At 38.5% G+C, this 24253-nt stretch overlaps 3 protein-coding genes across 3 annotated transcripts; all 3 read right to left on the bottom strand.

Annotated features, from left to right (window-relative positions):
- Nucleotides 1-1468: 1468 nt before the first annotated feature.
- Nucleotides 1469-6275, bottom strand: LOC131780723 (uncharacterized). Its single transcript, XM_059097333.2, has 2 exons — nucleotides 6162-6275; nucleotides 1469-3074 (listed from the first exon to the last, which is right to left on the bottom strand). The coding sequence occupies exon 2, from the start codon at nucleotides 2957-2959 to the stop codon at nucleotides 1559-1561; it is 1401 nt and encodes a 466-aa protein (XP_058953316.2). The 5' UTR covers nucleotides 2960-3074; nucleotides 6162-6275; the 3' UTR covers nucleotides 1469-1558.
- A 2773-nt stretch (nucleotides 6276-9048) lies between these two features.
- LOC131780025 (uncharacterized) lies at nucleotides 9049-13221 on the bottom strand. Its single transcript, XM_059096643.2, has 2 exons — nucleotides 13104-13221; nucleotides 9049-10598 (listed from the first exon to the last, which is right to left on the bottom strand). Exon 2 carries the CDS (start codon nucleotides 10481-10483, stop codon nucleotides 9122-9124), a length of 1362 nt encoding a protein of 453 aa, XP_058952626.2. The 5' UTR covers nucleotides 10484-10598; nucleotides 13104-13221; the 3' UTR covers nucleotides 9049-9121.
- Nucleotides 13222-17990: 4769 nt separating this feature from the next.
- On the bottom strand, nucleotides 17991-23945 carry LOC136283624 (uncharacterized). Its single transcript, XM_066172765.1, has 2 exons — nucleotides 23849-23945; nucleotides 17991-21160 (listed from the first exon to the last, which is right to left on the bottom strand). The coding sequence occupies exon 2, from the start codon at nucleotides 21043-21045 to the stop codon at nucleotides 19684-19686; it is 1362 nt and encodes a 453-aa protein (XP_066028862.1). The 5' UTR covers nucleotides 21046-21160; nucleotides 23849-23945; the 3' UTR covers nucleotides 17991-19683.
- Between the last annotated feature and the right edge of the window lie 308 nt (nucleotides 23946-24253).

A 24253-nucleotide genomic window follows, 5' to 3' on the forward strand; every position in this document is an offset into this window, starting at 1 on the left:
GTTTGTTTTATCTCTCAACCGCATTAGTAAGAGAGTAGAAGCCTCGTGTTCTTACCTTATCACTGAGTTAGACAGTTTATCCATTATGTCTTCGCGCAAGTTAAGAGAAAACGGGCAAACCTGTAGAGAAAATCAAGCATTAAGCGATCAGTCAGTTCCACTCCACTTGTCAATTTCAATATTTCTGTGCACATTTCAGAGAGAAGGCATTTCACTAATTTGAATCAGCATCATCACCAATCACACAAGGGACTCAACTGTATTCCTATGGACAATACAGTTTACCTCGCAAGTTTTAATCCCGGTCTGACGAAGGGCCAACGCTCGAAACGTCAACTTTGTAACTATTTACGGTAGCCAATTTACGTTATCAACTCAGTTGATAAAACTAAATTATCCCTTAACGATCATAGCACCTTTGTCCAAGAGTTCGCGATTCTTCTGGATACTCAAGAATGATCGCTCTCTCATTATTTCCAAAACTGAGTCGTGCATAATGGTATCCTCATCTGGTGTACAAAATATGGACTTGCTCGCAATCCAGGCAAAACAGAAGTTCTACATTCAACATCGCAGTTTGCAAAGCATCATGGAAAAATTCTTGGACATAATATAAACAATGTAAATATTGCACCTTCACTAACTGTTCGTGATCTGAGAGTCATTATTGATTCGCATCTTCAAATGACAAAACATGTTGACAACATTTGTAATTCTGGTCATCTTGCTTTGAAGAACATTGGTAAGATCAGAAACTACATCAGTCAATCTGACTGCGGGTGTTCGGTGCATACTCTTATTACTTCTGTACGATTCGTTGAATTTACTTACGGTCTATAGCGCCGCTGAGAGTTTTCCTAGGGCGGAGTTTCCCACGCCGTGTGCATTGCTTGAGCGTCGTTTATAGCTTTTTTTTGCCAAGTTTAGTTTATAGCTAAGGGATTTTGAGGCTGTCCTGTAAGAAGTAAAAACTTAAAAACGTTGCTGGCCCCTACAACAGCAGCACCAAAACTATAAAACTCGTGCCTGGCAGCATCTGCTTATCAAATTTCAAGTAACTTCAAAAGTTCAGTTAAAACGTATCTTTTCAATAAAAAACTTCTTTGAACTTTTTTTCAAGGGCTTAAACAGCAGCACTAAAGCAATCTATTTCGATGCCAAGCAGCATCTGCTTATCAAATACTTTTATTAATTTCAAAAGCTCAGTTAAAACGTATCTTGACATACATATTTTAGTTTAGTTAAGTTGAATATGCACAGTCGTACACATATGTAATATGTGCATTCCTAACTGATTTTGTGACAAAAGCGTTTTCTTCAGCTTGAGGAGCATTTCGCACCCTGTTCCAGCGACAGAGGAGAAGTTTAAAATTTTGTTTCTAATGCATTTTTTTTAATTGTCCGAAGGTTCGTCTGTACTATCATTCGCCATTTTTATTTTCTCTTTTACTTTAAAATTTGACCCATGTGCGACTCAGCCAAAATCATCTTGTCCTGTCAAGTGCGTCTCAACCAAAATTCCCGCACTCTTTAAGCAGAGATCCCGACATTGTGTTCATTACTCAAGACATGAGCTGTCCCCTTCGCTATCAGTTTGATTTTCACTGCTTGAACACAATTCACTGCTAAGCCATTCCCCTTTTTCTAGCCTTTGCATATCAGACAAGCGCCTAATGCGCTTCTCGGCAGAATCAAGTTCCAGCTCAAACCCATGTCTGAGGATGAGCACCCTCGCCTCTTCAGCCTTCTCGATAGCCATGGCATTGTTTTGTTCGGAGCAGTATTGATCAGACCGCAAAAGAAGATGCTTTATTCTTGTTCCTAACGCCATTTTACCATCAGCAGTTCTAGATTCAGTAGAATCAAGGTGCGTTTTTGCTTTCATGACGTCTTCTTTGCAGATGTGGGTGTTGTTGTTCGCTACCTCGGAGCAGGGCTTTAGGAGCAGAGCTGCCATTTTGATATTAATGTATTCTCGGTTGATTACAGCGTACTGACATGCCAGCTCATAAGATTTGTACGCGTTAGTTTTTCGGGTGTCCTGAGTAATATTCGCTGCAGGTAAAGAGTCAAGTAGTGCGCCATAACTATAATGCAGTTCTCCTTTATCGTCGTGAGAATCCTGAAAATCAAGAGCTTTTTTTGCCTCTTCCACGCATCTCATAGCATTTCCAAATTTTCTCTGACGCTTGTACACCGCCGTCAAAAGATTCAAGGCTCGTCCCGTCAGAATTCCCGGGTTTTTCAATTGCGGTTCCAGTTTAAGTACAAATTTTAGTATTCTTTTGGTACCTTTAAGATTGTTCTGGAAATAAAAGGCCCTTGCGCGCTCAATCTCTAAAATTGCTTCCATGTCAACATCTTTAGGCGACTTCTTTGCCAACTGTTCTCGTATCATTTGCTCATGTGCCTCAAACCTCCCTTCACCTCGTAGATCGTATAGTTTTGTTACAAGTTGGATATGACCGAAAGTATTCATAAATCCGCGCTTTGGAATGACTGGCATTGGAGAATGGACAGAGCTGAGTTGACCTAATATCAAGTCGACTTGGGTGCCTCGACTGTCTTCTTCTATGTCCAGAGTTTTTGTGACTGAGTCGTTTTCTTCATCAGAGGAAGTGAGACAACTCTTGTTACAACATTTACAAGTCTGCACATGACACAGTGTGGCGTTAGAACCATTCTGGATTATGGAAAAACCCGAAACCTTGATACATAGAACTTTCTGAGATTGTCTTATCTCTTGATCCTGATCTGTTGCCATTGCTGCACCTCTCCTATGATGTGATTCACATTTTCCATAGACAATTCGTTCTTCTAGGAGAAGGTGGATCCTTTTGTCATTAGAAAGAGCACTAACTGATTCTCGATTCTGAACTTCTTCGGTGAAAGCTTCAGAAAAACTCTGGTTTAATTCTGTGAGAAAAACTTCACAGGAAAGACTATCCTGAGTAATCATTGTTTAGGCGATTGAAAGTAAGTGAACCAAGAATTGAAACTTTCCTACTGTGGGCAAGACTTGATGATAACCGTGATTCGAAGTAAGTTAACGTTGGAAGACAATTTAGTTCCACCTGAAAATAAAATAAAAAGTCAAAAACGGGTGATAAACAATGGACGGATATATAATACGAAATCCAATGAAAAACATTCAAAATGCTTGGGTAGTCAGAAAACCCACTCGGTAAACTTACATAAGTCGCACCTAACAGGACAGAAAAAACTGAGCATGATAAAACGCGTTCAAATTTCGATCGAGGGTCCATGTTATACCAAAGTCAAGTAACCACAACTGCCACGACATTGAGGAAAGAAAAAATACCTCAGCTAGACTTTATAGGCGTACTCAGGCACCCTGACTGCCCAGAAATGAGTTTGATTGGACGAAAAGTTAGCGCATGTTTTCTTGACCAATCATAGAGCGAAGTAGAGCAAAACCAGTCCAATCCGAATTACTTTTGACCCTAAAATTTCATGCGGATGTAAGGTCCGAGCTGGTTGGGTTTAGGAACTTCTCAAAGGACTTTAAAAAGTTAAACATTTTTCTCATAGGTCAAAGTGTCTGGAAATAGAATCAATAGCAGTTTGGTTCCTGTTGAAAATCTCGCATAGAACAATATTGAAAGCTCTCCGTGTGACAACCTGAAAGAGAAAAATATAAGGAAAGCGCAAAGTCTCGGGGAATTTTTTTAAATTTGTTATGGACTTGAGAAAAACTTTAGTACGGAAGCATATTTTAAAAGGCCAATCATTGACTTAAGATGGCTTCTTTGAGTATTTATTCATTTATTAGCGATATTTAAGCAGGCTGGCTCAGCTCAGCTTCAAGCTTGTTTAGATGGGGGCCTGCTTAGGACATATTAAGTAAAACAAAGTGTACATAGAAATACAAAATACAAAAGGAGCCGACAACACAAATTACAATTTACACGCAAGATATACAAAATACATTAGGCTAAAAAGTACATTACATCAGTTACTGAAATGAAGTTTGAGAAGTTTCTTGAAATTAGTTAGAGAAGTTATGTGTCGTAGTTTACTAGTCAGAGTATTCCAAACCTTTGCACCTTTGTAGCAAAAGGAACCTTGATATTTGGATGGTTTTGGCCAGGGGTAATCGTAAAAGGTCTCTGTATCAAGTATTGTAAACTTCCTTTTAGAGCGAGAGTTACGAGAGGAAACCTAGTTAATTTATCTCAAAGTTTTCCCTCAAGATATTTGCTAGTTCGGCTAACGATATAAAAAAGTGTTTTGCTATGGGTATCTTTTTTAGACTTAAGAAGTTACCTTGGCAACATTATTTCGAATGACAGGCAGAGGTATTCCAATTTTTGGCCTAGATACCTCGGTATCTTTATTTTTTCATGGTTCTATGTCTTCATTCTTTGTTACATTATAGAAATGATATTGATTGACCTTTGGAAAAGGTAAAACTCAAGGTTGTTCGGACAGTTTTGCAATGTTCTCTCATTTGTCATTTTTCTAAGAGTATACTGTATGTGGTTACGACTAGGCCAATAAACCCCACTAGAAAGACTCCCTCTTCCTTACTCTCAAAACATTAAGCCATAAAATAACACTGCGCTAAGATCAATATCTGAGCATGCGTAAACTTTAGAATCTGTTGCTGACTCTGTTGCCGATTCTGTTGCCGTTTCGCAATCTTTCTCTCGGTGTTTCCTTTCTGTTTACCTCTTTTTCAGGTGTAGAGGGCCAATGAATATCGTGGGTATGGTTACTAAAAACTCTTGAGACCATTAGATAAAAACTGTATTGTTTTGAACTCTTTTAATACACCTTTTTAGATAACAATCGTGCGATGGCATCGCCATATTTGTTCACAGGCGGCGCAAGCTTTAGCTATGAGACAATCATCTTGCGAAATAAGAGTCACGGCGAAATTATAAGAGTTTGTATGGAAATATTTACGACCGTTCTTAGGAGTAAAATAATACAATCAATTTCTCAATAAAAATACCTCAACTTACTTCCACAATGCATCGCTTGTTATCTGACAGCTTATTATGATGAAAAGAACCCATTTCCAAATTTGATTAGCGAGTTATTTAGTTTTAGGTTTACTAGGCACAGAAGAGGGTCTCTCTTGGGCCACGTGTGGTTTATTTTGCATGTTAACATTTTTTGTTCGCGTCCAGAACTCGCGCGGTTCAAAACCATAATGAGCCTAATATAGAGCCTTTGAGCCTATGACGGCTATGACTCAGTGGTCGAAAATGAAAGGTTGAAATGAAAAATGAATGTAGGTCATCAGAGGTTGAAGAAAATATGCTCCATTCTCTGCGTGCTCCTCCAATTATGACAAAATTTTCATGTTTATCGTGTCTGTGTTGTCAAGAGTCGATCACTATCTAGTCGAAAGACTTGGTCACAAATCGCCTAATTAATTCATCAGGGTAATTTAGTGTTATCAACTGAGTTGAAAACGTAACTTGGCCACCGTCAAGAGTTTTAAGGCTGGCTTTTCAAGCGTTAGCCCTTCGTCAGAGCGATTGACGGAGGGCTAACGCTCGAAACATTAGCCTTTAAACTCTTTACGGGGGCCGATTTACGTTTTGAACTCAGGTGATAACACTAAATTACCCTGTTCTAATCTCCCACCGACGTAGCACCACAGTATCTTTAGAAACTTATTAATTAAGTCATCCCTTAATTAAAAAACGAAACGAAGCCTTATAGATTGTGGCGGTCTTGGAAGTTTTCACGTCATGATGGAGATCATGCCTGTAAAACTTCTTGATGTCATGATATCGAGAAATAAAAAAATCCATTTTAGCCTTTATCTGTTGCCTTTAAAGGTATACATAACGGAAGTTATGGAAACTGAAAATCCGCCCTGGTAATAAGCAATAAATCGCCATGTTCTTCTCGAATTACATGTCAAATTTAAGTATCGGTGGAAATGTCTGTAAAATTTAAGGAATAACTATGGCAACATGATCTAAAGATGAAGATAACAGTTTTGTTTTCATGTCAACAGTGATGTTATTTTTTCTATGGGATAAGTCATTCGCTCGTACTCGAACTCAGTGGTATGAAGCTTACCGTCGAGTATGTGAATAAAAGCTGTCAACTGGACCTTAAAACTCCGACAATGTGGACCAAAGATGTATGACCTAATGAATACGTAAATCATAACCTACCGTGGTTTAACAGGTACATGTAATGCCCGTTTAACTGAGACCCAAAATGTAAAACATCCTTCTGAGTAAAACTTAAAGACCTTCTGCTTCGTCAAGACGATGCTTCCATTCAACCTCGTTCTCAGGGAACTCACTTTCAGGAAAATCAAGGGGCCTGGGCCTAAAAGAGCTTGAAGTTCGCCGTCAAATACGCAAAGCTCGAGTTCAATGCGTACATATGATGTGTGGCGCTCGTTAGCTGTGGAACGTCCTTATCTTTAATCTCCTCTATCAAAAGACAAACGGCATTGAGGATTGGCGATGCCATGAACATTGCGGTGTATACTGAAATGGGAGCTATTCATCATAAACTCCCAAACAAATAAGCAACGAAACGATGCAATAAATGCGTACAGTGTCATCAAATTCTTCTTAAGAACGACTGAAAACGAGTCAACAAGTCTATACCGGCCGAAACAAAGACGGAAAGGAGAAAGTGTCATGTAAAATAGAATTCTTTATTTCTAAACTCGAATTGTTGTATTTACAAGCTAACAACAATTTTGCCATCAGTGTGCTGAGGTAGTTGCCGCAGGGTCTCACAGGCATCTTCCAGTGACACAGTATGGTGAATGACCGGTCTAAAGAAGAAATATTGCTGGTCTAGTATGATAAGTTATGAAAGTCTGAGTCTAATTGTCGTTCAAATCACGATCTTAGAAGAACTGCAACTATGAGCAAAAGAGCTGCAGAACTTTGGTCTTCGTGCACTCTTCCCCAACCGACCCCTACTCAAATGTGACACTTCCTCTGTGGCACTGTTCACGTACCAGAAGTTTACATCGCACTGAGTGCATTTCGACATCAAAAGAGAGAACCAGATCTCTGAGACCGATCTTGGAGTAATTACAGCTATGTTATCTAGATCCCGTGCATTTCATACATCTATCGTTGTATGCTAAAAACGTCAGGCGCAAACGTTCATTTTCCCCTTGTCTCCGTTTATCTTCTCCATAGCAGGTAATTTAGTGTTAACAACTGAGTTGAAAACGTACATTGGCCGCCGTAAAGGATAAAAAAAAGCTGACGTTTCGAGCGTTAGCCCTTCGTCAATCGTTCTGACGACTATACTCTCCCACCGACGCAGCACCATAGTTTCTTTAGAAACTTACCCCCCTAAATTCATTTATCTCCTCCATAATTCTTTTTCTCTTTTTTCCCTTCCCTTAAACTTAGATTCGTGAGAAACTGATGTTAGGGTGTAAAGGGTTAGAGGGTACGTAGGTATCTTCCTTGTTGACCTAAGGAAAGGACCAGGGAACCTTTTTTGAGCAATCACTCAACCATTTCCTAATGGTGATTGTCAACTGATAAAAACAGGTTTGACTGTAACAAGGTAAAGCATCTAAGAATCAGGAGGGTCCAACTGGATGTAAGAGAAGGGGTAGTAATATTTCACAAATTATTAAACACATAGAAAATAAAAAGCAGAGAATACCTTATCATGTCCATTTTAGTAAGAATGCTAGAAAAGTTTATAAATTATAAATTATCTCATGACTAATAATCTTCTTCCCAGGCAACAATCAGCTTGTAGATGTCTCTATAGTGTTAAAATAGATCTCTAGCGTGTGTTCAATGATATACTGGCTGCCATCGATAATCACCAGGATGTGGTACTTGATTATTGGGTTTCAGTATCATCAGCCTTTGATACCATAGATCATACGCTGTTTTTAAAGAGATTTCAACATCGTTATGAAATTGGTAAGTCCGCTCCTCAATGATTCAGCTCCTTATCTTCGTGATCGTACGTAGTCAGACGAAGTTAAAGATGTGTCATCATCGTCTGAAGAAAAAGTGCTCTATGGTGTGCCTTAGGGGTCAGTACTGGGGCTTCTACTGTTTGCAATGATTTTTGCACCTATAGAGGATGTCATTAGTAGTAGTAGTAGTACGTTCACGCAAGTGAGGGAGATTTAATAGGCTATTTGTAAATAAAGCAATTAAATGGACTTTTTTTCGGCCTCTCGGATGTCACGTGTACAGTCACGTCACATTACTTTGTATTGTTTGAGTATGACTGTGCCTTATATCATTAAAAGGTAATTATCGATATCAGAAGTTTTTCTTCCTTAACAACCTATGATACAGCCATACACAATAGTTACCCTGTTGAGCCTCGCTTTCATGTTGACTAGTAAATGGAACAAAAATGGTAACTATTTCGTTGTTTCAGGCTAAACAAGCTAGAATTTAGCTAGAACTGTGTAAAGTAAGCAAATAGCAGAATATCAATTGATAATCTTTAAATGTGTGACAGTTGAGACGCTTAAATCTGCTCTTTCAGTTGTTAAAGGCCATTTTTGGTCTCTCCTTGTCACGTGTTCGGTCACGTGACCTAATTTTGCATACTCTGATTGGGATTCATATTATAAAGATGTAACGTGCACTAATAAACGTTACATTTAGGCAGTATTAGTGGTTAAACGACTGAGCCTCGTTTCCGCGAATTTAGGGGGTTTCGCATGAAAACACCCCCTTAACACAGAACCTATACCACAATTCAACTCTACAAACTAAATGATATTAATCAGCAGGTCTTATTCTATAAAAATCCGCTATCAAACCTTTTCTGACCCGATCATTGTACAAAACCCTCATTTTGAGGTCTTGGCTTCCGGACTATTTTGAAAGTGTCAAAACTCAGACTGTTCTGTGTCTTGGCTTGTGAATTGTGGCCATTGTGGGATAACTGGAAATTATTCTATATCAACTCAACAGCAGTTCGATCTGGAATTACCCTTGTTCCTTCGCTCTAATGATAAACACAAGCGAGTAAATGTGTTTTAGAACAATTAAAAATTAATTTTTAACATTTCTGTTGACCGTAACAGAAACCAAGATATTAACCGTAAAATGGCCAATATTTTAATCAAAATTCCCGCACTCTTTAAGTAGTGATCTCGACATTGTGTTCACTACTCAAGAGATGAGCTGTCCCCTTCTCTATCAGTTTGATCTTCACTGCTTGAACACGATTCACTGCTGAGCCATTCTCCTTTTTCTAGCCCTTGCATATCAGACAAGCGCCTAATGCGCTTCTCGGCAGAATCAAGTTCCAGCTCAAACCTATGTGCGAGGATGAGCCCCATCGCTTCTTCAGCCTTCTCGACAGCCATAGCAATGTTTTGTTCAAAGTAGTGCTGATCAGATCGCAAAAGAAGATACTTTATTCTTGTCCCTAATCCGATGTTACCATCAGCCGTTCTAGATTCAGTTAAATCAAGGTGCCTTTTTGCTTTCATAACGTCCTCTTTGCAGATGTCGGTGTCGTTGTTCGCTACCTTGAAGCAGTGCTTTAGGAGCAGATCTGCCATTTTGGTGTTGATGTATCCATTGTTGTTTACAGAGTACTGACATGCCCGCTGATAAGACTTGTACGCTTCAGTTTTTCGGGTGTCCCGAGCACTGTTCGGTGCAGGTAAAGAGTCAAGCAGTGCGCCACGAGTGTAACACAGTTCTCCTTTATCGTCGTGAGAATCCTGAAGGTCAAGAGCTTTTTGTGCCTTTTCCACGCATCGCATAGCATTTCCAAATTTTCTCTGACGCTTGTACACCGCCGTCAAAAGATTCAAGGCTCGTCCCGTCAGAATTCCCGGGTTTTTCATCTCCAGTTCCCGTTTAAGTACAGATTTTAGTATTGTTTTGGTACCTTTAAGATTATTCTGGAAATAAAAGGCCTTTGCGCGCTCAATCTCTAAAATTGCTTTCATGTCAACATCTTCAGGCGACCTTCTTGCCAACTCTTCTTGTATTATTCGTTCATGTGCCTCAAACGTCCCGTTATCTTGTAGATCGTGTAGCTTTGTCATGAGTGAGATATAACGGGAATTATTCATACATCCGCGCTTTGGAATGACTGGCATTGGAGAATGGACAGAGCTGAGTTGAACCAATATTAAGTCGACTTGGATGCCTTGACTGTCTTCTTCTATGTCCAGGGGTTTTATGACTGAGTCGTTTTCTTCATCAGAAGAAGTGAGACAACTCTTGTTACGACATTTACAAGTCTGCACATGACACAGTGTGTTGTTAGAACCATTCTGGATTATGGGAAAACCTGAAGCCTTAATAGATAGAACACTCTGGGATCGTCTCATCTCTTGATCCTGATCTGTTGCTTTTGCTGCATGTTTCCTATGATGTGACTTAAATTTCCCATGGACAATTCCTCCAGTAACTGGTTCTCGAGTCTGAACTTCATCGGTGTAAGCTTCAGGAACATCCTCGACTAATTCTACAAGAAAAACTTCACAGGAAAGACTATCCTGAGTAGTCATTGTTTAGGCGATTGAAAGTAAGTGAACCAGTAACTGAAACGTTCCTAATGTGGGCATGACTTGATGATTACCGTTATTCAAAGTAAGAGAACGTTTGAAGACAATTTAGGTGCACCTGAAAATAAAACAAAAAGACAAAAACAGGATTTAAACAATGGATGGATTATAATACGAAACCTAATGAAAAACATTCAATATGCTTGGGAAATCAAGAAACCCGCTCGGCATACTTACATAAGTCGCACCTAATGGACAGAAAAAACTGAGCATGATAGAACGCGTTCAAATTTCATCGAGGGTCCATGTTATACCAAAGTCAAGTAACCACAACTGCCACCACACCAAGGAAAGGAAAAATATCTCAGCTGGAATCTATAGGCGTACACAGGCACCCTGCGTGTTTTCTCGACCAATCATAGGGCGAATTAGAGCAAAACTGGTCCAAGCCGAATTACTTTCGACCCTCAAATTTCAGACGGATTTAAGGTTCGAAGCAATTGCGTTTCTGGGCTTTTTCATCATGATCCTTAAACAAGGGAAAGATTGAACCTTTGGAACGTAGCTAGGTTTTGAAACTTCTCAAAGAACTTTTAAAAATTAAACATTTTTCTCATAGGTCAAAGTGTCCGGAAATAGAATCAATAGAAGTTTGGTTATATTCCTGTACTAAGTCTCGTATATAACAATACTAAAAACTCTCAGTGTGACTACCTGAAAGAGAAAAATGTAAGGAAAGTGCAAAGTCTCGGGAAATTTTATTAAATTTTTCATGGTCCCAGGAAAAGCTCTAGTACGGAAGCACATTTTAAAAAGCCAATCATTGACTTAGGGTAGCTTCGTTGTTTATTAGCGATATTTATGCAGGCTGGCCCAGTTCAGCTTCAAGCTGGTTTAAATAGGGGCCTGCTTAGGACATACTGAGTAAAACAAAGTGTACATAGAAATATAAAATACAAAAGGAGCCGACAACACAAATTACAATTTACACATAAGATAGACAATAATAAAATGTACAATGTTACATTAAAAAGTACATTACATCAATAACTGAAATGGAGTTTGAGAAGTTACGTAGAGAAGTTGTGTTTCGTAGTTTGCTAGTCAGAGCATTCCAAGCCTTTGCACCTTTGTAACGAAGGGAACCTTGATATTTAGATGGTTTTAGCCAGGGGCAATCGTAAAAGGTCTCTATATCTGGTATTGTTAACCTCCCTTCAGAGCGAGAGTTACGAGAGGAAACCTAGTTACTTTTTCTCAAAGTTTTCCCTCAAGATATTTACTAGTTCGGCTGACGATATAATACGCCTTCTGCTATGGGTATCAAGTTTTAGACTTGAGTCGTCACCATGACAACATTACTTCGAATGACAGGCAGAGGTATTCCAATTTTTGGCCTAGATACCTCAATATCTTTACTTTCCCATGGTGCTATGTCTTCATTCTTTGTCATATCATGCAACACTTTGACAGTTTTATAATATTCTCTAATTTGTCATTTTTCTTAATGTATTCGATTAGCTCTGGCAGATTTTAACAAAATAGGCTATTTGATAGGAACTGTGTGTGGTTATGACTGAGCAAATTTTTCAAAAAATTTACCGAAGGAAACGCGATAAACCTTATTAGAAAGCCTTTCTTTTTTTCTTATTCCCAAAACATTACGCCATAAAATAACATTTCATTAAGATCGATATTTTGAATCTGTTGTCGATTCTGTTGCCATTTTGCAATCTTTCTCTCGGTGTTTCCTTTTTGTTTACCTCTTTTTCAGGCGTAGAGGGCCAATGAATATCGTGGGTATGGTTACTAGAAACTCTAGAGATCATTCGATAAAAGTTGTATTTTGTTATACTCTTTTAATACACGTTTTTAGATAATAATCGCGCGGTCGCATCGAGCTGCCATGTTAGTTCACAGCCAGCCCAAGCTCCAGCTGTGAGATAGTCAGAGAGTTATGGCGAAATTATAAGAGCTTGTATGGGAATAATTACGACTGCTCTTAGGAATAAAAAAATACAGTCAGATTCTCAATTTGAAATGAAAAATAAATGTTGGTCATCGGGGGTTGAAGAAAATATGTTCCATTATATTCTCTGCGTATTCCACCAATTATGACAAAATTTTCATGTTTATTGCTTCCTTGTTGTCAAGAGTCGGTCATAAATAATTCATCCCTTAATTAAAACACGAAACGAAGCCATATAGATTGAAGCGGTCTTTTCACGTCATGATGGAGATCGTTTCTATAAAACTTCATGATGCTATGATATCCAGAAATAAAGAAAATTCGTTTTTGCCTTTATCTGTTGCCTTTAAAGGTATACATAACGGAGGTTGTGGAAACCGAAATCCGTCATGGTAATATTCTTCTCGTTAAGTGAAAGCATCAGTGGAAACGTCTCAGAACAATTTAAGGAAGGAATAAGGAATACTATGGCAAAATTGTCTAAAGATGAAGATGACAGTTTTGTTTTCATGTCAAAAGTGATGCTCATACTAGAGCTCAGTAGTATGAAGGTTACCGTCGAGTATTTGAATAAAAGCTGTCAACTGGACCTTAAAACTCCGACAATGTGGACCAAAGAACTATAACCTGATGAACATGTAAAACATATCCTACCGTGGTTTGACAGGTACATGTAATGCCCGTTTAACTGAGGCCAAAACTGTAAAACATCCTTCTAGGTGAAACTAAAAGACTTTCTGCTTCGTCAAAACAAAGCTTACGCACAGCCTCGTTCTCAGGGAACTCACTTTTAGGAAAATCAAGGGACCTGGGCCTAAGAGAGCTTGAAGTTCGTCGTCAAGCACACAAAGCTCGACTTCAATGCATATGATGTGTGGCGCTTATTAGCTGTGGATGGTCCTTATCTATAATTTCCACTATCAAAAGACAAACGGCATTGAGGATTGGCGATGCCATGAACATTGCGGTGTATGCTGAAATGGGAGCTATTCATCATAAACTCCCAAACAAATAAGAGACAAAACGATGCAATACAGTGTCATCATATCCTTCTTAAGAACGACTGCATGAAAACGAGTCAACAAGTCTATATCGGCCGAAACAAAGATGGAAAGGAAGAAGTGTCACGTAAAATAGAATTCTTTATTTCTAGACTCGATTTGTTATATTTACAAGCTAACAACAATTTTGCCAACAGTGTGCTGAGGTAGTTGCTGCAGGGTTTCACAGGCATCTTCCAGAGACACAGTATGGTGAATGACCGGTCTAAAGAAGAAAACATTAATATAGATTGTCTAGTATGTTAAGTTATAAACGTCTGAGTCTAATCGTCGTTCAAATCACGATCTTAGAAAAACTGCCACTATGAGCAAAAGAGCTGCAGAACTTTGGTCTTTGCGCACTCTTCCCCAACCGACCCCTACTCAAATGTAACACTTCCTCTGTGGCACTGTTCACGTACCAGAAGTTTACATCGCACTGAGTGCATTTCGACATCAAAAGAGAGAACCAGATCTCTGAGACCGATCTTGGAGTCATTACAGCCATATTATCTAGTTGCCGCATTTCACACCATTAATCTACCGTTGTATGCTAAAAAAATTCAGGCTCAAACGTTCATCTTCCCCGTCTCCATTTATCTCCTCTATAATTCTTTTCCTCTTTTTCCCCTTCCCTGAAACTTAGATTCGCGTAAAGTTTGTTTGATCCCTTGAAACTATTGATGGAAGAAGTCTTCTGTTCTTACCTTATCACTGAGTTAGACAGTTTATCCATTATGTCTTGGAGGATGTCTTCACACAAGTTAAGAGAAAACGGGCAAATTTCGGTCAAAACGAGCAATAACGTCTCTCTGATAAGTTGGACCAAAACAAAAACACAAAAAAACAGAAGAGACACGAACAAAATAAGGCGGCGACGAGAAAAAGAAGGCTAAACCGCAACATCACTATTTGTAGGGAGACATAGGTCATATTTTCTTCACTTCATGATATCAGTCGAAGGTCAGATGTTAAGGATTGGAAAAAGGACAGTGAGAAAGTCAACGGTTCTCAGAAGGCCCCTTGTGGGTTTCATCCTCTTCAACTTCTTCGAATGACTAGTATCTAATTTCTCCTTACAATATCACCCCTAAATAAAACACAAAGCACACGAGAATAAAGGAAACGATCACTAACTAAAGAAGTTCTTGATCGTTAAACAAATTCTCCATGTTAGCACCTGATGAAATGTAAAGAGAACAGTTGAGAGAATATGCATACTGATGTTAGGGTGCAAAGGATACGTAGGTATCTTCCCTGTTGACCTAAGGAAAGGACAGACTCAAAACGTAAATCAAAGGCACCAGGGAACCTTTTTTCAGCAATCACTTAACCATTTCCCGATAGTGATTGTCAACTGATGAAAACAGGTTTGACTAAAATAAGGTGAACATCCACGCAATTTTCTGTCCTCCATAAATCCCTACCTTTTGTTAAAGTCCATGAATGTTCAAAGAGAAAACTGATTGCAACTCCTTTGAGGTAAAGCATCTGAGAATCAGGAGGGTCCAACTGGATGTAAGAGAAGGGTTAGTAATATTTCACAAATTATTAATTACATAGAAAATAAAAAGCAGAGAATACCTTATCATGTCCATCGTAGTAAGAATGCTAGAAAAGTTTATAAATTATACATTATCTCATTACTAATAACCTTCTTCCCAGGCAACAATCAGCTTGTAGATGTCTCTATAGTGTTAAAACAGATCTCTTGCGTGTGTTCAATGATATACTGGCTGCCATCGATAATCACCAGGATGTGGTACTTGTTTATTGGGTTTCAGTATCATCAGCCTTTGATACCATAGATCATACGCTGTTTTTAAAGAGATTTCAATATCGTTATGAAATTGGTAAGTTCGCTCCTCAATGATTCAGCTCCTTATCTTCGTGATCGTACGTAGTCAGACGAAGTTAAAGATGTGTCATCATCGTCTGAAGAAAAGGTGCTCTATGGCGTGCCTTAGGGGTCAGTACTGGGGCTTCTACTGTTTGCAATGATTTTTGCACCTATAGAGGATGTTATTAAATAGAATAAGAGAGATGGTAAGTTTTGAGCTCGGTAAAGAAATAGAGAAAGATGTTTTTCGTCTTGTAACGAGCGTGGGACAAAAATTCTGAGTCCCCATGAGGAATCGAACCTCAGACCCTTGGACTCAGTACCGCGCTGCTCTATCACTGAGCCACAGAGACTCTACGGTGGGCGAGGTCTATTACGAAGTTCATATGATATGCGTCCTGCGTACTGCTAGGATCAGCAATGTCAATGAACTTACCATCTCTCTTAAGCTATTTACAAACATGACGCTATCGAAACGAGTTTAATTTAACAGGTTTTACTTCCAACACTTACTTACTGTTTGGCTACTAGCAGTTTTGAAGTTGCTATTGACATTTGCTGCGTTTGATCTTAGTTTTACCTTTCATGAGGGATGCCACTGCATGTCAGACGATGAAATTTGCAAGAACCCGCAGGGTCTAACTTGCATCAGTGACTCAGGAGAAAGCGACGATAAGTGAAGAGGCGTTTAAACTGTGAAATAATCTGATGTTTGATTGAGTCTTGATTTCATGCTAAATAGTTCTCGTAGAGGCCACTAATTGTTACAATATCATGTATTTTAGCCTCAAAATGTATCCCTCTGACCTAAAATGTGGTATGAATAAGAGAATTCGTAAAACATACTTACTGGTATAATTAGTACACCTTCCCCGGATAGCTTTCTTTCCGATCACTGCTCTATTTTGTGCTGTCTCAATGTTTCGAAAGTACTGGCTACTGTTAAATACACCAGTTTCAGGAAGCTCAAGTCCCTGGATTTAGTTGCCTTTAAAAACGATATTGCTGGTAGTGATTTGTACAACATCGCTTCAATTGATTGTAATGAAGTTGCAGAGCTTTATAACAACTGTATGCGCTCCATTTTGGATCGTCTTGCACCGATGACATCAAAAAGAGTGTTCGCTCTTAGAAGCTAAGCGTCAACGTCGAAAAGCAGAGAGATAATGGAGATCTTCCAAATGTCAGTCTGATCTAGCTGTTTTTAAGAGAAAAAGGAACCATGTGACTTTTCTTATGAATGAGGCTAGGCGGGTCTATTATAGTATTCTCATAGCAGAAAATAGCCGCGATCAAAAATGTCTGTTTAAAGTAAGCAAGAAAGTCTTGAACATCACAGGTACCCCAGTTTTGCCACTGCATGAAGAGAAACAGAAATAAGCTACTGAGATGGGTATGTTTTTCATTAAGAAAATCGCCGATATTCGTTTAGACCTCGATAATCATGATAACAACAAGCTTCCACAGACCGCGTTTCTAATGACATCGAAATTGATTCTGTACTCTTCAAGTTTATTTCTCTGTCTCAAGAAGAAGTGCACGACCTGGTTCGAGCATCCAGTAAGAAGTCTTGTGGCTTAGATCCAATTCCCACGAAGCTATAGTTGGACTGTTTAGATTTTTTCCTTCCAATCATCACTAAGATGATCAATTACTCCTCAGAAAACAGTGACTTTCCCTCTGCATAGAAAAATGCTTTGGTTCTGCCTTTGCTCAAGAAAGGTGGTTTGGAACCTATATTTAAAAATTATAGACCTGTCAGTAATTTACAGTTTGTGTCCAAACTTGCTGAAAGTGCAGTTGCTAAACAACTCCATCGTTACATGGTAGCGAATGATTTATTTCCAGTGTTACAGTCTTCGTACAGAAAGTTTCACAGTACTGAAACCGCACTCTTGAAAGTGAAAAATGAAATTCTATTAAATATAAATAAACAGCATGTCACACTGCTTGTTTTGTTAGACTTGAGTGCGGCATTTGACACCACTGACCTGGCATTGTATTTTACCGGAGAGACTTAAATCTGGGTTTGGGATTCGTGGTACAGCACTGTCATGGTTTGCATCTTATCTAAGTAACAGATCCCAGCAAATACTTATTGACAGTTCCCTCTCTATGAACTTTGAACTGACTTGTGGTGTCCCTCAGGGCTCATGCCTTTGCCCATTATTGTTTGTATTGTATGCGAGCAAGATTTTTCAAATCGTGGACAAACATCTGCCTGGCATTCACTGTTATGCAGATGACAGCCAACTTTATTTGTCCTTCTGCCCCAATGCTAGTGTTAACCAAGAGGTTGCTTTGGCTAGAATGGAAAGCTGTATTTATGATATTCGTAATTGGATGTTGATGATAAATTGAAACTGAACGACGACAAGATTGAGTTCCTGATCATTGGTACATCCCAGCAACTCGCTAAAGTAACTATTTCCAGTCTCCGTGTTAGCAAGTCAGCAATTACTCCCGTGTCATCTGCGATGAACTTGGGCTCATGGTTCGATGCAAAACTCATAATGGCAACTCACTTACAAAGAACATGCAACTCTGCCTCTTACTACTTATACAATCTGAGGAGGACAAGAAAGTACCCTTCTAAAGAGAACACAAAAACTCTGGTCCATGCCTTTATCTCAAGCAGAATTGACTATTGCAATAGTTTATTGTGGGGTGCTCCGGAACATCAAATTAACAAATTGCAACGTGTTCAACACGTGTGCTAGGTAAAAATGCAATGAAAGTAAATATTGTCACATTACTCCTTTATTGATGGAGTTACACTGGTTACCTATTTAGTTAAGAATTGAATTTAAGATCGTATTGATTGTTTTCAAGATTTTTAAGGGCTTAGCACCGTCTTATCTAAGTTCTTTAATTACACGCAAGCCCGAGTCAAGATATAATTTAAGGAATTCCAGTGACCTTACTCAGTTATCCTAGTTTTAAGTCTAAGACAACAATTGGTGACCGGGCATTTATGTTTGCGGCACCTAAGCTATGGAATGATTTACCAAGGGATATAAGAGAATATAGTTCTATTAATAGTTTTTAATCGAAACTTAAGACGTTTCTTTTTAAGAAAATATTTTATAATTGATAAAGTTTTTATAGTTATTTAAGCATTGATAAAGTTTTAAATAGAACATTTCAAGTAATAATTAGTTATATGTTATATTTCTCATTTATCATGAATCGCATTTAATTGTTATATCATTATTATTTTTATTTTATCTTTCGTTTATTGTAATTATTATGTTACGCCGCGTTTGAATATCTATACATAGAATTTGCGCCCTAGAAGTCAATAAATTATTATTATTAGTAGTAGTAGTACGTTCACGCAAGTGAGGGAGATTTAATAGGCTATTTGTAAATAAAGCAATTAAATGGACTTTTTTTCGGCCTCTCGGATGTCACGTGTACAGTCATGTCACATTACTTTGTATTGTTTGAGTATGACTGTGCCTTATATCATTAAAAGGTAATTATCGATATCAGAAGTTTTTCTTCCTTAACAACCTATGATACAGCCATACACAATAGTTACCTTATTGAGCCTCGCTTTCATGTCGACTAGTAAATGGAACAAAAATGGTAACTATTTCGTTGTTTCAGGCTAAACAGGCTAGAATTTAGCTAAAACTGTGTAAAGTAAGCAAATAGCAGAATATCAATTGATAATCTTTAAATGTGTGACAGTTAAGACGCTTAAATCTGCTATTTCAGTTGTTAAAGGCCATTTTTGGTCTCTCCTTGTCACGTGTTCGGTCACGTGACCTAATTTTGCATACTCTGATTGGGATTCGTATTATAAAGATGTAACGTACACTAATAAACGTTACATTTAGGCAGTATTAGTGGTTAAATGGCTGAGCCTCGTTTTCGCGAATTTAGGGGGTTTTGCATGAAAACACCCCCTTAACACAGAACCTATACCACAATTCAACTCTACAAACTAAATGACATTGATCAGCAGGTCTTATTCTATAAAAATCCGCTATCAAACCTTTTCTGACCCGATCATTGTACAAAACCCTCATTTTGAGGTCTTGGCTTCCGGACTATTTTGAAAGTGTCAAAACTTAGACTGTTCTGTGTCTTGGCTTGTGAATTGTGGCCATTGTGGGATAACTGGAAATTATTCTATATCAACTCAACAGCAGCTCGATCTGGAATTACCCTTGTTCCTTCACCCTAATGGTAAACACAAGCGAGTAAATGTGTTTTAGAACAATTAAAAATTAATTTTTAACATTTCTGTTGACCGTACCGGAAACTAAGATATTAACCGTAAAATGGCCAATATTTTAATCAAAATTCCCGCACTCTTTAAGTAGTGATCTCGACATTGTGTTCATTACTCAAGAGATGAGCTGTCGGCTTCGCTATCAGTTTGATCTTCACTGCTTGAACACGATTCACTGCTGAGCCATTCCCCTTTTTCTAGCTCCTGCATATAAGACAAGCGCCTAATGCGCTTCTCGGCAGAATCAAGTTCCAGCTCAAACCCATTTGCGAGGATGAGCCCCATCGCTTCTTCAGCCTTCTCGAGAGCCATAGCAATGTTTTGTTCAAAGTAGTGCTGATCAGATCGCAAAAGAAGATGCTTTATTCTTGTCCCTAATCCCATGTTACCATCAGCCGTTCTAGATTCAGTTAAATCAAGGTGCCTTTTTGCTTTCATAACGTCCTCTTTGCAGATGTCGGTGTTGTTGTTCGCTACCTTGGAGCAAGGCTTTAGGCACAGAGCTGCCATTTTGATGCTGATGTATTCTCTGTTGTTTACAGTGTACTGACATGCCCGCTGATAAGACTTGTACACTTCAGTTTTTCGGGTGTCCCGAGCACTGTTCGGTGCAGGTAAAGAGTCAAGTAGTGCGCCACGACTGTAAAACAGTTCTCCTTTATCGTCGTGAGAATCCTGAAGTTCAAGAGCTTTTTGTGCCTTTTCCACGCATCTCATAGCATTTCCAAATTTTCTCTGACGCTTGTACACCGCCGTCAAAAGATTCAAGGCTCGTCCCGTCAGAATTCCCGGGTTTTTCATCTGCAGTTCCCGTTTAAGTACAGATTTTAGTATTGTTTTGGTACCTTTAAGATTATTCTGGAAATAAAAGGCCTTTGCGCGCTCAATCTCTAAAATTGCTTTCATGTCAACATCTTCAGGCGACCTTCTTGCCAACTGTTCTTGTATTATTCGTTCATGTGCCTCAAACATCCCGTTACCTTGTAGATCGTGTAGCTTTGATATGAGTAAGATATAAGGGAAAGTACTCATCCATCCGCGCTTTGGAATGACTGGCATTGGAGAATGGACAGAGCTGAGTTGAACCAATATTAAGTCGACTTGGATGCCTTGACTGTCTTCTTCTATGTCCAGGGGTTTTATGACTGAGTCGTTTTCTTCATCAGAAGAAGTGAGACAACTCTTGTTACGACATTTACAAGTCTGCACATGACACAGTGTGTTGTTAGAACCATTCTGGATTATGGGAAAACCTGAAGCCTTAATAGATAGAACACTCTGGGATCGTCTCATCTCTTGATCCTGATCTGTTGCTTTTGCTGCATGTTTCCTATGATGTGACTTAAATTTCCCATGGACAATTCCTCCAGTAACTGGTTCTCGAGTCTGAACTTCATCGGTGTAAGCTTCAGGAACATCCTCGACTAATTCTACTAGAAAAACTTCACAGGAAAGACTATCCTGAGTAGTCATTGTTTAGGCGATTGAAAGTAAGTGAACCAGTAACTGAAACGTTCCTAATGTGGGCATGACTTGATAATTACCGTTATTCAAAGTAAGAGAACGTTTGAAGACAATTTAGGTGCACCTGAAAATAAAACAAAAAGACAAAAACAGGATTTAAACAATGGATGGATTATAATACGAAACCTAATGAAAAACATTCAATATGCTTGGGAAATCAAGAAACCCGCTCGGCATACTTACATAAGTCGAACCTAACGGACAGAAAAAACTGAACATGATAGAACGCGTTCAAATTTCATCGAGGGTCCATGTTATACCAAAGTCAAGTAACCACAACTGCCACCACACCAGGGAAAGGAAAAATATCTCAGCTGGAATCTATAGGCGTACACAGGCACCCTGCGTGTTTTCTCGACCAATCATGGGGCGAATTAGAGCAAAACTGGTCCAAGCCGAATTACTTTCGACCCTCAAATTTCAGACGGATTTAAGGTTCGAAGCAATTGCGTTTCTGGGCTTTTTCATCATGATCCTTAAACAAGGGAAAGATTGAACCTTTGGAACGTAGCTAGGTTTTGAAACTTCTCAAAGAACTTTTAAAAATTAAACATTTTTCTCATAGGTCAAAGTGTCCGGAAATAGAATCAATAGAAGTTTGGTTATATTCCTGTAATAAGTCTCGTATATAACAATACTAAAAACTCTCAGTGTGACTAAAGGGGTAAGTTTCTAAAGAAACTGTAGTGCTGCGTCGGTGGGAGGGTATAGCAGGTAATTTAGTGTTAACAACTGGGTTGAAAACGTAAATTAGCCACCGTAAAGGGTAAAAAAGCTGACGTTTCGAGCTTTAGCCCTTCGTCAGAGCGATTGATTAATTTCAGTGTGACTACCTGAAAGAGAAAAATGTAAGGAAAGTGCAAAGTCTCGGGAAATTTTATTAAATTTTTCATGGTCCCAGGAAAAGCTCTAGTACGGAAGCATATTTTAAAAAGCCAATCATTGACTTAGTGTAGCTTCGTTGTTTATTAGCGATATTTATGCAGGCTGGCCCAGTTCAGCTTCAAGCTGGTTTAAATAGGGGTCTGATTAGGACATACTGAGTAAAACAAAGTGTACATAGAAATATAAAATACAAAAGGAGCCGACAACACAAATTACAATTTACACATAAGATAGACAATAATAAAATGTACAATGTTACATTAAAAAGTACATTACATCAATAACTGAAATGGAGTTTGAGAAGTTATGTAGAGAAGTTATGTTTCGTAGTTTGCTAGTCAGAGCATTCCAAGCCTTTGCACCTTTGTAGCGAAGGGAACCTTGATATTTAGATGGTTTTTAGCCAGGGGCAATTGTAAAAGGTCTCTATATCTGGTATTGTTAACCTCCCTTCAGAGCGAGAGTTACGAGAGGAAACCTAGTTACTTTTTCTCAAAGTTTTCCCTCAAGATATTTACTAGTTCGGCTGACGATATAATACGCCTTCTGCTATGGGTATCAAGTTTTAGACTTGAGTCGTCACCATGACAACATTACTTCGAATGACAGGCAGAGGTATTCCAATTTTTGGCCTAGATACCTCAATATCTTTACTTTCCCATGGTGCTATGTCTTCATTCTTTGTCATATTATACAACACTTTGACAGTTTTATAATATTCTCTAATTTGTCATTTTTCTTAATGTATTCAATTAGCTCTGGCAGATTTTAACAAAATAGGCTATTTGATAGGAACTGTATGTGGTTATGACTGAGCAAATTTTTCAAAAAATTTACCGAAGGAAACGCGATAAACCTTATTAGAAAGCCTTTCTTTTTTTCTTATTCCCAAAACATTACGCCATAAAATAACATTTCATTAAGATCGATATTTTGAATCTGTTGTCGATTCTGTTGCCATTTCGCAATCTTTCTCTCGGTGTTTCCTTTTTGTTTACCTCTTTTTCAGGCGTAGAGGGCCAATGAATATCGTGGGTATGGTTACTAGAAACTCTAGAGATCATTCGATAAAAGTTGTATTTTGTTATACTCTTTTAATACACGTTTTACATAATAATCGCGCGGTCGCATCGAGCTGCCATGTTAGTTCACAGCCAGCCCAAGCTCCAGCTGTGAGATAGTCAGAGAGTTATGGCGAAATTATAAGAGTTTGTATGGGAATAATTACGACTGCTCTTAGGAATAAAAAAATACAGTCAGATTCTCAATTTGAAATGAAAAATAAATGTTGGTCATCGGGGGTTGAAGAAAATATGTTCCATTATATTCTCTGCGTATTCCACCAATTATGACAAAATTTTCATGTTTATTGCTTCCTTGTTGTCAAGAGTCGGTCATAAATAATTCATCCCTTAATTAAAACACGAAACGAAGCCATATAGATTGAAGCGGTCTTTTCACGTCATGATGGAGATCGTTCCTACAAAACTTCTTGATGCTATGATATCCAGAAATAAAGAAAATTCGTTTTTGCCTTTATCTGTTGCCTTTAAAGGTATACATAACGGAAGTTGTGGAAACCGAAAATCCGTCATGGTAATATTCTTCTCGAATTACATGTTAAGTGAAAGCATCAGTGGAAACGTCTCAGAACAATTTAAGGAAGGAATAAGGAATACTATGGCAAAATGATCTAAAGATGAAGATGACAGTTTTGTTTTCATGTCAAAAGTGATGCTCATACTAGAGCTCAGTAGTATGAAGGTTACCGTCGAGTATTTGAATAAAAGCTGTCAACTGGACCTTAAAACTCCGACAATGTGGACCAAAGAACTATAACCTGATGAACATGTAAAACATATCCTACCGTGGTTTGACAGGTACATGTAATGCCTGTTTAACTGAGGCCAAAACTGTAAAACATCCTTCTAGGTGAAACTAAAAGACTTTCTGCTTCGTCAAAACAAAGCTTACGCACAGCCTCGTTCTCAGGGAACTCACTTTTAGGAAAATCAAGGGACCTGGGCCTAAGAGAGCTTGAAGTTCGTCGTCAAGCACACAAAGCTCGACTTCAATGCATATGATGTGTGGCGCTTATTAGCTGTGGATGGTCCTTATCTATAATTTCCACTATCAAAAGACAAACGGCATTGAGGATTGGCGATGCCATGAACATTGCGGTGTATACTGAAATGGGAGCTATTCATCATAAACTCCCAAACAAATAAGCAACAAAACGATACAATACAGTGTCATCATATCCTTCTTAAGA

This window comes from Pocillopora verrucosa, chromosome 9 (assembly GCF_036669915.1).
Source record: "Pocillopora verrucosa isolate sample1 chromosome 9, ASM3666991v2, whole genome shotgun sequence".
NCBI lineage: Eukaryota > Metazoa > Cnidaria > Anthozoa > Scleractinia > Pocilloporidae > Pocillopora > Pocillopora verrucosa.

What these genes read in the sequence shown, in the direction of transcription:
- LOC131780025 (XM_059096643.2), bottom strand. Translation starts at nt 10,483, where the DNA reads ATGACTACTCAGGATAGTCTTTCCTGTGAAGTTTTTCTTGTAGAATTA.
- LOC136283624 (XM_066172765.1), bottom strand. Translation starts at nt 21,045, where the DNA reads ATGACTACTCAGGATAGTCTTTCCTGTGAAGTTTTTCTAGTAGAATTA.
- LOC131780723 (XM_059097333.2), bottom strand. Translation starts at nt 2,959, where the DNA reads ATGATTACTCAGGATAGTCTTTCCTGTGAAGTTTTTCTCACAGAATTA.